Source organism: Mastigoproctus giganteus, chromosome 10, assembly GCF_048544385.1.
Source record: "Mastigoproctus giganteus isolate SK-2022 chromosome 10, ASM4854438v1, whole genome shotgun sequence".
NCBI classification, from domain to species: domain Eukaryota; kingdom Metazoa; phylum Arthropoda; class Arachnida; order Uropygi; family Thelyphonidae; genus Mastigoproctus; species Mastigoproctus giganteus.
Genome location: NC_143584.1, coordinates 189,031,958 through 189,047,352, shown reverse-complemented (window position 1 = coordinate 189,047,352; position 15,395 = coordinate 189,031,958). Strand labels below are relative to the sequence as shown.

The window sequence follows — 15,395 nt, the reverse complement described above, 5'->3', positions numbered from 1 at the left end:
TTTTAATATATAAATGTATTAATTTATTTATATAATTAATCCATTGTGCAATGTTTATTATTAATGAAAACTTTCTTTTATTTTATGTTACTTTCTTGCAGGTATCTTGTAATGCTGATGAGGTATTTATTAAAAAAAGAAAGAAAGAGAAAAAAATCTTTTTCTTTTTTTTTTTTGGAATTATTTCAAATATATTTTAAATATAAATATTACAATACCACATTTATGAGTGTTACACAACAACTCATGCAAAGCATGCACAGACTGTATAAAGCTAACAATACCACATTCAAAATAAATTTAATCCACGAATTTCTCTTTTCCATACAATTTGTATGAAAAAAGAAAAAAAAAAACAAGAAATAATTGCCAGATTTCTATTTGTCCAATTTTAAGGATATTTGGAATTGCTTGACAAATATTTTTAACAAGTCCAAATACAAAATTTCATGAAAATCCATCCACTGGGAGTCCCTCTGTTACGCGCAGATGGACAGACAGAGGGTAACAGTGAAGATAACAGGTGCAGATACACATATATATGTGAATTCACCTAAAATTAAAGATTAAAATATTATCTACACACAAAATTATGTTTACTGGAATGTTATAGAAAGAAACTACAAAATTCCTAATTCTGAATAGCTCCAATTGTAAATTAATTATGGCAACATTTCTGAATTCACTTTTAGTATTTTGTCTTTAAGCCAAAGAAAGGACATCCTAACTAAATATAAATAAATGGGGTATTTTATTTCATCCCAATAAAATAATTCCAAAAATTAATTCATAAATGCCTGTCATATTAGTTTTTTTTTGGCTAGAACTGTTTAGAGTCAGGGATTTTGTAATTTCATTTCATAATGTTCTAATAAAAAATAATAATTTTCCCTTTGGAAAAATGAATAATTTACACAATTACTTATAATATTTGCCACACAATGTCCTTTCCAAATAGCATTAGAAAATTACTACCACAATTATTACAATTACATATAAAGTAAACCCTCAATATCTGCAGGAAATACATTCCTTGGAAACCCTGAATATTAAGACTGAAGCCTTACAGCAAAATGGGAGTTAGGAGGACATTTCTTACAGAAATTAAGATAAACATTCACAATCAATAAGAATTACCAGGTAATATAAATAATAACTATAGTTATTATAACAAAAATAATTATAAATACTATTAATATGTTTTAGCATTAACAGTAGCAAATGATGGAAGAGAGCGAGCTTATACAGCATCAGCCAAAGAAAAAAAAAAAAAAACACTTCCCATTTCACCTATTCATTCCCTCCAATAGTTTGTCTAGTTCTTCCTTGAATTTATTTAAACTATCAACTTCCATAACAACAGGGAAGTTTATTCCAACAATCAACCACCAGTTTGGCTAAAGGCAAACTTCTGCACATCTATTTTGCAACCGTCCTTCCTCAATTTGAATTTGTGCTCCCTCGTGTGTCTGAGCAAGAATCATTATTGCTGATGGGATTCTTCATCAAGCTCAATGCTAATGGGGCTCTTCAACTTTCATTACAAATCCTCTGTAGATTTTGTTGTAACATACTGTAAGCGCTTCCAATTAATAATCTCTTAAATGACATTTTATACAAAGAATAAATAAACATTTAACTGGCTCACGGTGATGATACTGAAAAGATAATGAAGTTGTCTAATATGGAGGACAGATTAGAGATGTGGTATCCTCCTGAAAATCTTTCCAGGAAGGTGACTAACAAGTCTACAGAGAAGAATATGTGGTTATAATGTCCATAAAAAAAAAAATTGTTATGGACTCTTGCTTTCATCTTTTGTTGAAAATCCCCTGTAGATTTTGTTGTAAGGAACCGTAAGAGCTTCCAATACTCTTATATTTTGGATTATATTCCATCAAAGGTCCATTTCAAACACTATCAGCCAGAGCCTCAAACATGTTCAAAACCTCTTCCAGTGCCTTAAATGATAGATGGGATTTTGAATCGCACCACTCCTTCCTCACTAACCTAGCTTTCTTTGAAAATATCAAAAGCTTTGCTTTCAGTATCACGTGACAACCTCATAACCCTCTTAGGCTGCTACCAATGAAATGCCTTTTGGGTCTTTCAATACATCAGGCAACAACAAGTAATTTATGTCAGTGGGTCAATTTCATTTAGAGCTTCCTTTATATTTATTATACACTCAGTGGTACTGCACTTTTTCTAGCGATCACCAACTGAATGACAAAGAGGAATTGCTCTCCATCTGGTTCAGAATTCTTGCAAATGTGCTGCAAGTGTAATATGACTTAAATGTTGTGATGAGACTATAATCCAACAGTTAAATTAGGGTCTCATCTACACCTTGCAGCATAACCACACAGAGATAGGTCTGTGTGTGTGTGTGTGTGTGTGTGTGTGTGTGTGTGTGTGTGTGTGTGTGTGTGTGTGTGTGTGTGTGTGTGTGTGTGTGTGTGTGTGTGTGTGTGTGTGATAAGGCAGGTATATATAGATATACTAATTGCAAATATTCAAAGGATCATTTCTCAGAGGGCAAATTCTTATTATTTTTTTTTTATTGCTTTCTTGCATCATTTGCTACTACTAATATTAATAATAATCAAACCCATGAATGTTAAATAGGGATACTGCCCAAAGATATAACCTGCCAATTTTGAAAACTGCTACTATTCAAAAAACCATGAATATTGAGTGCTTTTATTGTATTATACTTCTTGTGAATCTGATATATAGCATTAGCAGAGGCATTTGATGCAAGAAAGCAAGCTTATGCAGCATAAGCCAAAAAAAAACCACTTCCACTTCACCCCTCTGTTCATTCAAAATACCTGTCCAGCTGAGCCTTAAACTTATTTAGGCTATCAACCTCCACCACAAGGGATGGAAGTCTGTTCCACCAGCCAACCACCCGCTGGCTAAAGGCAAATTTCAGCACGTCTATCCTACATCTGTCTTTCCTCAATTTGAATTTATGCCCTCTCAGGTGATTATTCTGAGCTAGAGGAAGAATCCCATCAGCATTGAGCATGCTCAAACCATTCAAGGCTTTATACACCTCTATCAGATCACCTCGCTGGTGCCTAGTCTCCAGACACTGTAATTTGCAAAACTTAAGCCTTTCTTCGTAAGAGCACCCCTTTGTTCCATTCACTAATCTTGTTGCCCTTCTCTGTACTCGTTTCAGCAGCTCTACATCCTTCTTGAAATGAGGCCTCCAGACCTGTATACAGTACTCTAGGTGTGGCCTAACCATTGCCTTATACAAGGGAATAATCATCTCCTTATCCCTGCTGGAAAAATTCCTGTATATCATTGACAATACTCCATGAGCTACTCTTGCAGCCCGTCTGCACTGCTCAGAAAACTTCATATCTGCCTGCACAACCACCCCCAAGTCCCTTTTATTCTCTACCACTGTCAGTGTAGTACCACAGAGTTGATACGTTGCTCTGGGGTTGCTGTTTCCCATGTGTAGTACTTTACATTTGTCAATGTTAAACTTCATTTGCCACCTCTCAGCCCATCTGCTAAACCTTTCCAGATCCTGTTGCAGTAGCATAGTGTCAGTAGAGTCCTTGACAACCCTGCCAACCTTTGTATCGTCTGCAAACTTGGACATTAAGCTTGATATACCATCATCAATATCATTTATAAATACAGAAAACAACAATGGGCCCAACACTGAGCCCTGAGGGACTCCACTAATAACATTAGTCCACGATGAGCAGTGTCCATTGATTACCACTCTCTGTCTTCTCCCCCTCAACCACCCTTTTATCCACAGCAGCAATTTGCCTCCAATGTCACACTGCTCCAATTTGTGTAGCGGTCTTCCATGTGCAACAGTATCAAAAGCCTTTCTAAGATCCAAGTATATAATATCAAAGCTATTCCCTGCATCCAGTTCTTTTGTGACTGCATCATAGTATCCAATCAAATTGGTCAGGCAAGACTTCCCCTTAACAAAACCATGCTGTGTCCGAGCTATAACTGAAGTCTTGTCTAAATGATCCTGCAGTGCTTCTTTAACCAGTGCCTCCATTAATTTTCCTGGAACAGAAGTTAAGCTCACAGGTCTATAATTACTTGTGTCAGCCTTTGAACCTCCTTTGTGAATTGGGGTCACATTTGCACATTTCCAGTCTATGGGTACCTCCCCTGAGTCCAAGAAAGCTCTCATAATTATGGCTAAGGGTTTGCTTACTTCCTTTGCTGCCTCCTTTAATATAACTGGATAGATCCCATCCACCCCGGGTGCCTTTCTTGTGTTTATCTTCAACAATTTCTCCTCAACTTTACTCCCAGTTATTACAAGATTCTCTAGCTTACTGCTAGAGTTGAATACACCTCTGGCATTCCCCTCGCTGAATAACTCCTCATGTGTGAATGTCGATGCAAAATATTCATTTAGTTTGTTAGCTACCTGAGCAGGATCATCAACAGTTGACCCATCAATATCAAGTGGATCAATCTGATTCATCCCCTTCCTTCTAGAGTTTACATAAGTAAAGAACTCTTTGCTGTTTTTCTTTGCATCCCTTGCCAAGGATTTCTCGTAATCTGCCTTCGCCTGCCTAACCTCCTTTGTAACTTGGTTGCATATCAACTTGTATCTATCATAGGCTTCTGTGTCGTGTGTTAATTTGTAAGTATCCCATGCATTTTTCTTCTCTGCCATATGCCTCATTAGTTCATCTGACATCCATTTTGGCCCAAACCTTGAACAATATTTCTTAGTTGGTATGTAAAGCCTAGTAGCGTCCAAGATAAGTTCTTTGAATGCTTCCCATTTTGAATTTGCTGTTGGTAACATCATCAGTTGGTAACATCATCATCCCACTGTATAGAATTTAAATACTGTCTCAGTCCATCGTAGTCGCCTTTATGGAAGCAATAACCCTTCCCTTTACCCCTAATGGTAGTTACCTCTTTGAGTAAATCCCACTTCAGCACACTGTGATCACTGCCACCTAGTGGTTCATATATCTGCAGGTTCTTAATGCATGAAGAATCACTACTGATAATCAAATCAAGAGTATTACTCCCTCTAGTTGCCTCCCGAACATGCTCATGTAGAAAACAATCATCCAATAAATCCACAAAAGCCCTGCTAGTGTGTGAGTGACCAGCCCCCAAAATCCAGTCAATATCTGGGAAATTAAAATCTCCCATTATAAGATTCTGATTTACTGGCCCACTCTATTTCCCTGTACAGTTTCTTATTATATTCATCAGAGTCATTAGGCCTATAGCACACTCCTACTCTCAATTTTGATCTCCCAATGCTTATGTCACACCAAACTGACTCAACACTGCACTGTCCAGCGATGTCGACTGGCTTCACTTCCTTGGTTTTTATGTGTTTCTTAACTAATAGCATAACCCCTCCCCCCTTCCTATCCTGTCTATCCTTTCTGTAGACGTTGTACTCCCCAAATTCCAGTTCTGCATCCCTTATATCTGTGTGACACCACGTCTCTGATATCCCAACAATATCTGCCTTTGATGTTTTGAGCAATACCTCAAATTCATCAAATTTGTTTACTAAACTCCTAGCATTGGTGTACACGCAAGTATACCTGCAAGTATACTATGATTAAGGGGTAAAAAAAAAGGAAGGAAAGGAAAAAATCATAGTCAGAAGATAGCCATCTAAAAGGAAAAGACTTAAAAAATAATAATAAAAATAACAGATCCCAACAATGCTTTTCTATTAAATAAAACTGATTAAAGACTGTTGAATGATACTTGACATTTTTTAGTAGTTTGATCTTGGTTACACTCCAGCATGCTTGCCAGAGGAGTTTACAAGGGTCAGGAATACAATTATTAATCGTATTTAGCAGTCATGCAGGCTTGAACCACAGTTCACTCAAAGAGCATGTGCTGCTGCACTCTCACTCCTAACCATTCACACTTTGGCATTTGTCTTTGACTTTTGTTTTATCTTAACAGTGAAAATTATGCAATGGGTTTCATTTTAATGATTTCAATTGTTTTTACTTTGATAATGCAAAATCAAATTCTGCTTTCTCAAAGTAACAACATTCATAGAAAACAAATCCTTAAATGTAAAATATTAAATATTTCAAATATTTTGAAATATTTTTTCATAAAATCTTACCTCACTTGGTGACATTGGACCAGCTAAGGCTTTTACAGTAATGTTAGGATCTGTTGGGCTTTTTGCATTACTGTGAATATAATCTGAAGGCAAGGTGCAGTCAGGAGATAATGGCTTTCCCACTGAAGGCTGAATTGAGTTATCATCTGATCTCAGTACAGGAACAAAGTATTTATCTGGTTGAGAAAGTTGGAAAGGTTATTTCAAATTTAGGATGCAAGTTTTAAATAAAGAGAATTTTTAATTTATAGCAATACATTGTCAAATGAAAGAGGATCTATTTTGCTATTATAACTTTAATAATAATGTTCAAAATTAAATATTACCTCAATGAACAGAACAAAAAGCTTTACTTGAAAACACTATAAAATATATATTTTTTGAATCAGACTGATGTAGTAAAGTTACAAAACAAAACAAAATATAAATACAGTTCCTGCTTTACGAGTTTTCACTTTAAGAGTTCCCGGGTTTATGAGTTCTTTTTTAAAAGTATCAAGTAATAACAAATTCGAAAATATGAACATTAATTGCAATAAATAAATGCTGCTAAACATTCATAAATATGGCATTTCAAACCACGTGCATAGCTATACAATACAGTACTACTGTGTGTGCATTTGTTTGTTAAGGCAGAGATAAGGTGGGAGGTCCAACTCTTAAAGAATTCCATATTTTAGATACAATCAAAATAATAAAACGATCATGGGACAAAATTACAGAGAAGAACATGAAGTGTGTTTGGAATATCAGTTCACTGATAATTCTGAAGGAATTTAAGAACCAGCAGAGATCATACAAAATGAAACAGAAGCAGTCATTAATATTGCTAACCATTTGCAGCTTGAAGTTTCTACAACTCACATCACTGATCTACTTCAAGCACACAATGTAGGGCTCACAAATGAAGACCACCTTAAAACAGCAATATGTGAAGAAGCTGAGGAAGAAGATTTAACAGTTGAAATTCCTGTTCATTCCTTCACTCTCAAGGGGTTTGATGAAGCTTTTCAACACAGAAAAAGCAATCGAGATTTTAAAGTCACAAGATTCAAATTTCGAGCACACTAGAAAAATTGATACAGATTTAAAAAATGCTTATGCATGCTATCGTGAAATTTATAAAGAAAAGGGAAGACTGTCTTGGAAACAAACGACTCTTGAAGCATTTTCAGAGAAGACTACTCCTTGTGCTTCCAACAAACCAACAATGAGTGCTCAGCCAACAATGAGTATTGAACCATCAATGGGTGTGAATTTAGTTAATGATGACGATGAAGAAGAAGAATAAACATTCTTTAACATTTGCATGACATAAATAATTTAAATATTATGTCTATGGGAAACAAATTCCTGCTTTATGAGTTTTCACTTTACGAGCACATGCTAGGAACAAATTAACTCGTAGAGTCGGGAACTACCTGTAGAGTGTATAACAATTAGGAAATAAGGAAGTAAAGAACAACAAAATTTATACTAAAATAAATTGCTTTTTTTTCATAAGAAAAGTAAACACAGATTTATTATCATGGCTAAAGATTTAATTTCATGTGTAAAGTTACTTGTTAGTTGTAAGACAGCACATAAGGTATGCATAAATCTTTCTTTCTTTTTTTTAACCCACTTTTGCACTATAACACCACTCTGTTTGCAGAGGAGTAGCTTACAAGGAAAAGTTTGTCCCATTTTTTTAAAAAGAATTCAACGAATCTGTACTGAATAGGATATAAATAACCAAACATAACTAATGCTTGTGGGCACACCTTCTTAATGGCTAGTAAATTAGATCTAAGGTATTAAGTAGGTAGGTCACATCACATCACACTGCCTTATACTATAGTTATTTAAAAATGAATACTTCTAAGGACTAATAAATGAAACTCTTCCAAAAGGGAATTTCATTTCCTTAGAATAAAGTAGTGATAATCATCGTTCAGTTAATCTACATGAAATTTTTCCACTCTTTCAATACTCCTTTAAGATACTTGTATTACATGACAAGATCACATCACCAAGTTTGAAAACAACTGTTCTTACATTCACATTCTAATACTCAAAAAATATATAGATTTTTGTAAATAGAAAAAAAAAAAAAAAACTGACTGCAATAAAGATTTTTTTAATTATAATTAAAAGAAGATTATTGATAAGCATTATTAATTTATTAAAAATATTATAGCCAGAGATATAGAACTGTGTGTATTTTTTGGTATCATTTATATGAAAGGCTTGTCTTGGTGTTTGAGAGATACACTAGTGAATACTGACATTGACATCGAAGTTCACTAAACATATCTCCTTATTATGGAAACACTTCAGTCTGAAGAAGAAATCTGATAAGTATTTTTAGCATGTGGGTTTGTATTTGGGCATCAGTGAGAATTTCTAATAGAGAATTGAAGAGCAATACTATGTTTATTAACAAGGATTTATGATTTTTATATTTTTTTTACAAAATCTGAAAAAAAATAAGGAAATTTTGTTAGTTTTTTCAGTTTCCTACCACAGTTAAAGATCTTAAAAAAGAGACTACAATGGTGTTATTTCAGAGTCTATTTTATAGTTTATACCTTATTAATTTTACACTTTAAAGTTTATACTTTATTAATTAGTGAAAATCATTATTACTGCATGCAATGAAGTGTTTTGCTTATTCCATTTGTGAACATACTGGAAAGCCATTTTTCACATGTTTGGTCCAAGTGACATTTGACACTCACAGGTCTTAGAGATGCTTTCTCTCTCTATGCTTAACAGTGCTAAAAGTAAGTGTGGGGGAGGAAGGAGTTGGTGAGGTTTGATGTAGTGGTTTATGTGTTTTAGATTAAATTTGTAGGGGATTCTCAGGTGTAATTTTTTCAAGTTGGGAAGTCATTTAATGGTATATCACAATGTCTTGCAACAAAGCATTTAATTTTAGCTCATAATCCATAGTTTTCAAGATGACTAAACTGTTCTTGACAATATGGATATTCATTTACATAAATAATAAAACATACCACTGTTGTCAGATACACACCACTATTTTTCTAATCGTACCTTCTGTTTCCATAACAAATTCCAACCTTCTTTCTTTACAACTAATACTACTACCTAATATCCTACACAACAGTGTAAACAAGGATCCCAGCCTACAACCTCTGTAGGTCTGTCTGCAAATTCTACACTACTGCCTTAAGTAGTGTAGGATTTAAAAATTTTGAAATGTAGATAAGTGATAATATTTGGTGGTACATTTTATGGTAATGTTCAAACACAATTGTCTATTAGATATTAAGACATGATAGTCTTAATAAGTAATTAGAAAAAGATAATGAAAAGTAAAATATTTACACTTTTCAATACAAAAAATTAGTTTACTGGGATATTACAGGAATAAATAAACTACAAAATTCCTGATCCTGAAGAGTTCCGTCACAAAACTAATTATGACAATTTCTGAATTCAATTTGGAATTCTATCTTCAGACCATGATAAGACAACTCAAACTTGAAGTCATCCTAATTAAATATAAATAAATAAGGTATTTTATCTCAATACAATGAAAGAATTCCAAAGATGGATTAAGAAGTGTTACCATATTAATTCTGTGACTGGAACTGTACACTTTATTCAGAGTCAGCCGAGTCAACAATTCTGCAATTTATTTCTATAACATTCCAATTAAAAAAAAACTTAAAAAATAATTTTTCACTTAGAAAAGTGAACATTTTAATCAAAATTCTTGCCACCAAAATAATTAAATCAGGTCCCAAGACAGCTACTATCCTCGTAGATTACACAAGATTACATAGATTACAATTTCTGCTATGCAGTGGTAGAAACAATGAAGTAGCTCCTGCTTGGTAATTTTCTTGTTTAAAAGGTAGCAAGTGCTATGCCTGCAGGAATGCTGAATGCTGGGCTGATTATGGAAAACAAATTTGCATGCTGGGGCAGCAGTTATTCTGGAATAATGGGAATACTATACACTCAACAGCAGGAGCTTTTCTCTCATCTGACAGAAAAATTATTATCTGATTTTCAAGTGACATATCTAATTTGACTAACTTTCAAAAGTATAAGCCCTTTAAAAATTGAAACTTTTGTGTCATTTCTATCAGAAAAATTCCCACTATTATACCTTTATTTTGCATTGCTGTTTTTATAGCTTGGTCAATAATAAAATATCTCAGTTACATAATTTTTAAAAAAGAATTCATTAAAAATCTTTTCAAACAAAATCTCAATCTAACTTTAGAGTTTATAATGTGATCATGAATATTTTTTATTCTTTGTCACATATACATGGCTGAAAGATTTTATAACAATATTATTTTAAAAAACTTGTATTTAAGTTAAATGAATGATTGCTTAAAAGTAATTTTTTAATCTGTTATTTATAAAGAAGCAGAATGTATTGATAACAAACCAAAATCCTTGAAAACTACAGTTTACAAGAGTTTTGGTTTTGTTAAACTATAGTTAAATAACAATTAAACTAGAATTTACAAGGGTTTTGGTTTGTTACCAACATAATTTGCAGAAGCAAATCAAAGAACTTTCATAAAAGAGGAATTACAAATAAACCAAGCTATTGCAACACGTGAGGAGCAGGGGGCACTTTTTCTGAACAGTGGATTCGCATGGCAAAGCAAAAAAAGGTCACTTTTCTCAATTTAGATATGAATGAAAAAAATGAATGGGAAGTGAAAACTCTCTCTGAAAAGTTTCTATATAGATAATCATCTGTTAAAGTGAAATTATGCATCTCTAAATATGAAATCAATACCAGAAGACAATAATGTCATGTGATTTTGAACTCACCTGTGAGAGGAGTGAGAATTTTATTGTACCCACTGCAAATATCAAAATATCCCTGGAAGTTAGTTAGTTATTTGGTTTTTAGGAGCATTAGCAATTAAGGCCATATTGCTCAGGGATATGCGGTGGTCATTACCTGACCTTTCCGCATCCTCCATATTTGGTGGTGATGGGCTCGAACCCCGGTCTAATCAAGAAGCATGTGCTACGCACTGCTGCTCCTTCCCACCTGGCTATGGAGGCACCTCCCTGGAAGTTACATGTCTTAATGGATCCAAAAAGACAGAAAAGTTTAAAAAAATAGTGAAACAATTTTCAAATGAGAGGCTCAATGAAGGGCTTGGTACACAGCTTGAAACTGTCAGCATACTCCTCTTTAATGGCATCTTCCAGTATTAAATCTTACTTGACTGTCTTTTGAAAGTCTAATTTTTTAACAATAACCCCAGGGGCTCACATCTGGTGAGTATGGGCTTGGCACACCCAGGGTCCTGAGGCTGGATATCATCATTCTTCTCTTTCTTGGTGATTCCCTTCTACTTCTCTCTCTCTCTCTCTCTCTCTCTCAGGATAACACAGGAATTTTTTTTTTGGCTGGTGCAGCATAAGCTTCAGGCTTCCTTGCACCATACAGGTAATAATAATAATAATTTTTCCTTTCTTTGCTACAACAAAAATTATTTTTCTGTATGATAAAGATCTTTGAAAAATTAGGCTAATAAATTTGACAATAAATTCAAATATGAGCTTCAACAAAGAAAATCAAAATTTCAAGAGTTTTAACTCTTTCTAATAAAGAAACACCTATAACAACTACTGGCATTTAAGCTCAATTAACATGCTAAATTCATTAATTTAACAATGCTTACAAGACTTAAGTCTAATAATGAACATTTCTACACGATTTTGGTTCCCACTGTTCAGAAAACTTTTAAAAAAATCTATTTTATTTTATTTTTGCAAGGAAATTTTAATTTTATCATAAAGAACTAAACATGAATTATCCCAAATATCTACCTTCAAAGACAGCTTCCATTCGCCTCTTTAAATCTGCCGTAGCACTGGGACAACGATCACAAATTATCTAAACAGCAAAAATTATTTCTTTTAATTTGCAAGTCAATAAATAAAAAAATATAGCAAGCCTACTTAAAGGAATATGATTATTATTTTTTTTTGGCAGTTTTGGTTTTCAGATTTAATTTTCACTCACAAGTCATATACATTAGCATTAGCAAAGGCACATGATGCAAGAAAGCAAGCTTATATAGCATCAGCCAACCCCCCCCCTTATTTCACCCATCCACTCGCTCCAAATGTTTGTCAAGTTCTGCCTTGAATCTATTTAAGCTATCAACTTCTACAATGACAGATGGAAGTTTTTTCACCAATCAACCACCTGCTGGCAAAGCAAACTTCCGCACATCTATCCTACAACCGTCTTTCCTCAATTTGAATTTATGCCCTCTCAAGTGATTATTCAGAGCAAAAGAAAGAATCCCATCCGCATTGGGCATGCTCAAACCATTCAAGGCTTTATACACCTCAATCAGGTCAACTTGCAGGTACCTAATCTCCAGACACTGTAATTTGCAAAACTTAAGCCTTTCTTCGTAAGAGCACCCCTTTGTTCCATTCACTAATCTTGTTGCCCTTCTCTTTACTCGTTCCAACAGCTCTACATCCTTCTTAAAATGAGGCCTGCAGACTTGTATACAGCACTCAAGGTGTGGCCTGACCATTGCCTTATACAAGGGGATAATCTCCTCCTTATCCCTGCTAGAAAAATTCCTGTATATCATTGACAAGACACCATGAGCTATTCTTGCAAACCGTCTGTACTGCTCAGAAAACTTCATATCTACCTGCACAATTACCCCCAGGTCCTTTTCATTCTCTACAACTGTCAGTGTGGTACCACAGAGTTAATACGTTACTCTGGGATTACTGCTTCCCATATGTAGTACTTTACATTTGTCAATGTTAAACTTCATTTGCCACCTCTCAGCCCATCTGCTCAACTTTTCTAGATCCTGTTGCAGCAGTGTACTGTCATTAGTGTCATTAACAACCCTGCCAACCTTCGTATCGTCTCCAAACTTGGACATTAAGTCTGATATACCATCATCAATATCATTCATAAATACAGAAAACAACAATGGACCAAAACTGAACCCTGAGGTAATCCACTAATAACATTATTCCACGAAGAGCAGTGTCCATTGATTACCACTCTCTGTCTTCTGCCACTCAACCATCCCTTTATCCATAGCAGCAATTTGCCTCCAATGCCACACTGCTCCAATTTCTGCAGCAGTCTTCCATGTGCAACAGTATCAAAGGGTTTTCTAAGATCCAAATATATGATATCAAAGTTATTCTTTGCATCCAGTTCCTTTGTGACTACATCATAGTATCCAATCAAATTAGTCAGATAAGACGTTCCCTTAACAAACCCATGCTGTGTCTGAGCCATAACTGAAGTCTTGTCTAGATGATCCTGCAATGCTTCTTTAACCAGTGCCTCCATTAATTTCCTTGGAACAGAAGTTAAACTAACAGGTCTATAATTACCTGTGTCTCCATTTGATCCTCCTTTGTGGATTGGGGTCACATTTGCACATCTCCAATCCATGGATACCTCCCCTGAGTCCAGGGAAGCTCTCATAATTATGGCTAAGGGTTTGCTTACTTCCTTTGCCACCTCCTTTAATATAACTGGATAGATTCCATCCACCCCAGGTGCCTTTCTTGTGTTTATCTTCAAAAATTTCTCCTTCACTTTATTCTCAGTTATTACAAGATTATCTGGCTTACTACCAGAGTTGAATACACCTCTGGCATTCCCCTCCCTGAATAATTTCTCATGTGTGAATGTAGACGCAAAATATTCATTTAGTTTGTTAGCTACCTGAGCAGGATCATCACCAGTTGAACCATCGATATCAAGTGGACTGATCTGATTCATCCCCTTCCTTCTAGAGTTTACATAAGTAAAGAACTCTCTTCTGTTTTTCTTTGCATCCTTTGCCAAAGATTTCTCGTAATCTGCCTTCACCTGCCTAAACTCCTTTGTAACTTGGTTACAGACCAGCTTATATCTATCATAGGCTTCTGTGTCACATGTTAATTTATATGTATCCCATGCATTTTTCTTCTCTGTCATCACATGTCTAATTAGGCCTAAATCTTGAACAATATTTCTTCATTTGGAAGAAAAGCCTAGTAGCTTCCAAGATTAATTCTTTGAATGCTTCCCATTTTGAATTTGCTGTTGATAACATCATCAGTTGGTTCCACCATATAGAATTTAATACTGTCTCAGACCACTGTAATCACATTTACGAAAGCAAAAACCCTTCCCTTTACCCTTGATGGTAGTTACCTCTTTGAGTAAATCCCATTTCAGCACACTGTGATCACTGCCACCTAGTGGTTCCTTTATCTGCAGATTCTTGATGCATGAAGAATCACTACTGATAATCAAATCAAGAGTATTACTCCCTCTAGTTGCCTCCCGAACATGCTGCTGTAGAAAACAATCATCCAATAAATCCACAAAAGCCTTACTAGTGTGTGAGTGACCAATCCACAAATTCCAGTCAATATCTGGGAAATTAAAATCCCCTGTTATAAGACACTCTAATTTACTGGCCCACTCTTATTTCTCTGCACAATTGCTCATTATACTCATCCGATTCATTAAGCCTATAACACACACCTACTCTCATTTTTCCTTTCCCAGTGCTTATTTCACATCAAACAGACTCAACATTGCACTGTCCACCCACATCAATTGGATGCACTTCCTTGGATTTTGTGTGTTTCTTAACTAACAGCATAACCCCTCCCTCTTCCTGTCCTGTCTATTCCTTTCTGTACACACTGTACTCCCCAAATTCACTCCCCAAATTCCAGTTCTGCACTGCTTATGTCTGTGTGACACCATGTTTCTTATATCCCAACAATATCTGCCTTTGATATCTTGACTAGCACTTCAAGCTCATCAAATTTATTAACTGTACTCCTAGCATTGGTGTACATGCAAGTATACATGCACCTGTTTCTACTCTTAGTTACCCTAACACAACCCATGTATTTACTTGTTCCACTATGACTCCCAGCAGTCCTGAAAATTCCCATTGCCTTGCTTTCCAGGCTGCTGCTCAATTGCATTTCAATAGAAGTAGTGCAAGAATCACTTTTACCTCTGACAGCAGCTACTGTTAATCTATTAGTCCATGTATCCCCCAAGCTAGCAGTTTTCCGACCCACCTAACTCTGCCTCGATAGCATCAGCAAATATTCTTGCACCCTTTCTATTTAAGTTTATCCCATCCCTGTAGAAGCAGCCTCTCCTGTTAACAAGCACAGACCAGGCTGAGAACAATTCTACCCCTTGAGCTTTGCACAATCCCTCCAGGGCCGAATTGATTGACAAGGCTCTCATCATATACTCCCT

The 15,395-nt window shown here is 35.1% G+C and overlaps 1 protein-coding gene across 1 annotated transcript in view; it reads right to left on the bottom strand.

Annotated features, from left to right (window-relative positions):
• Nucleotides 1–15,395, bottom strand: part of Ankle2 (ankyrin repeat and LEM domain-containing protein 2) — a 145,888-nt gene that overhangs the window by 75,964 nt on the left and 54,529 nt on the right. The window contains exons 6-7 of the mRNA XM_090383895.1: nt 11,951–12,017; nt 6,131–6,306 (exon numbers count right to left, since the gene is read on the bottom strand). Of these exons, the coding sequence (XP_090240021.1) occupies nt 6,131–6,306; nt 11,951–12,017 (243 nt within the window). The remainder of the gene's footprint in view (nt 1–6,130; nt 6,307–11,950; nt 12,018–15,395) is intronic.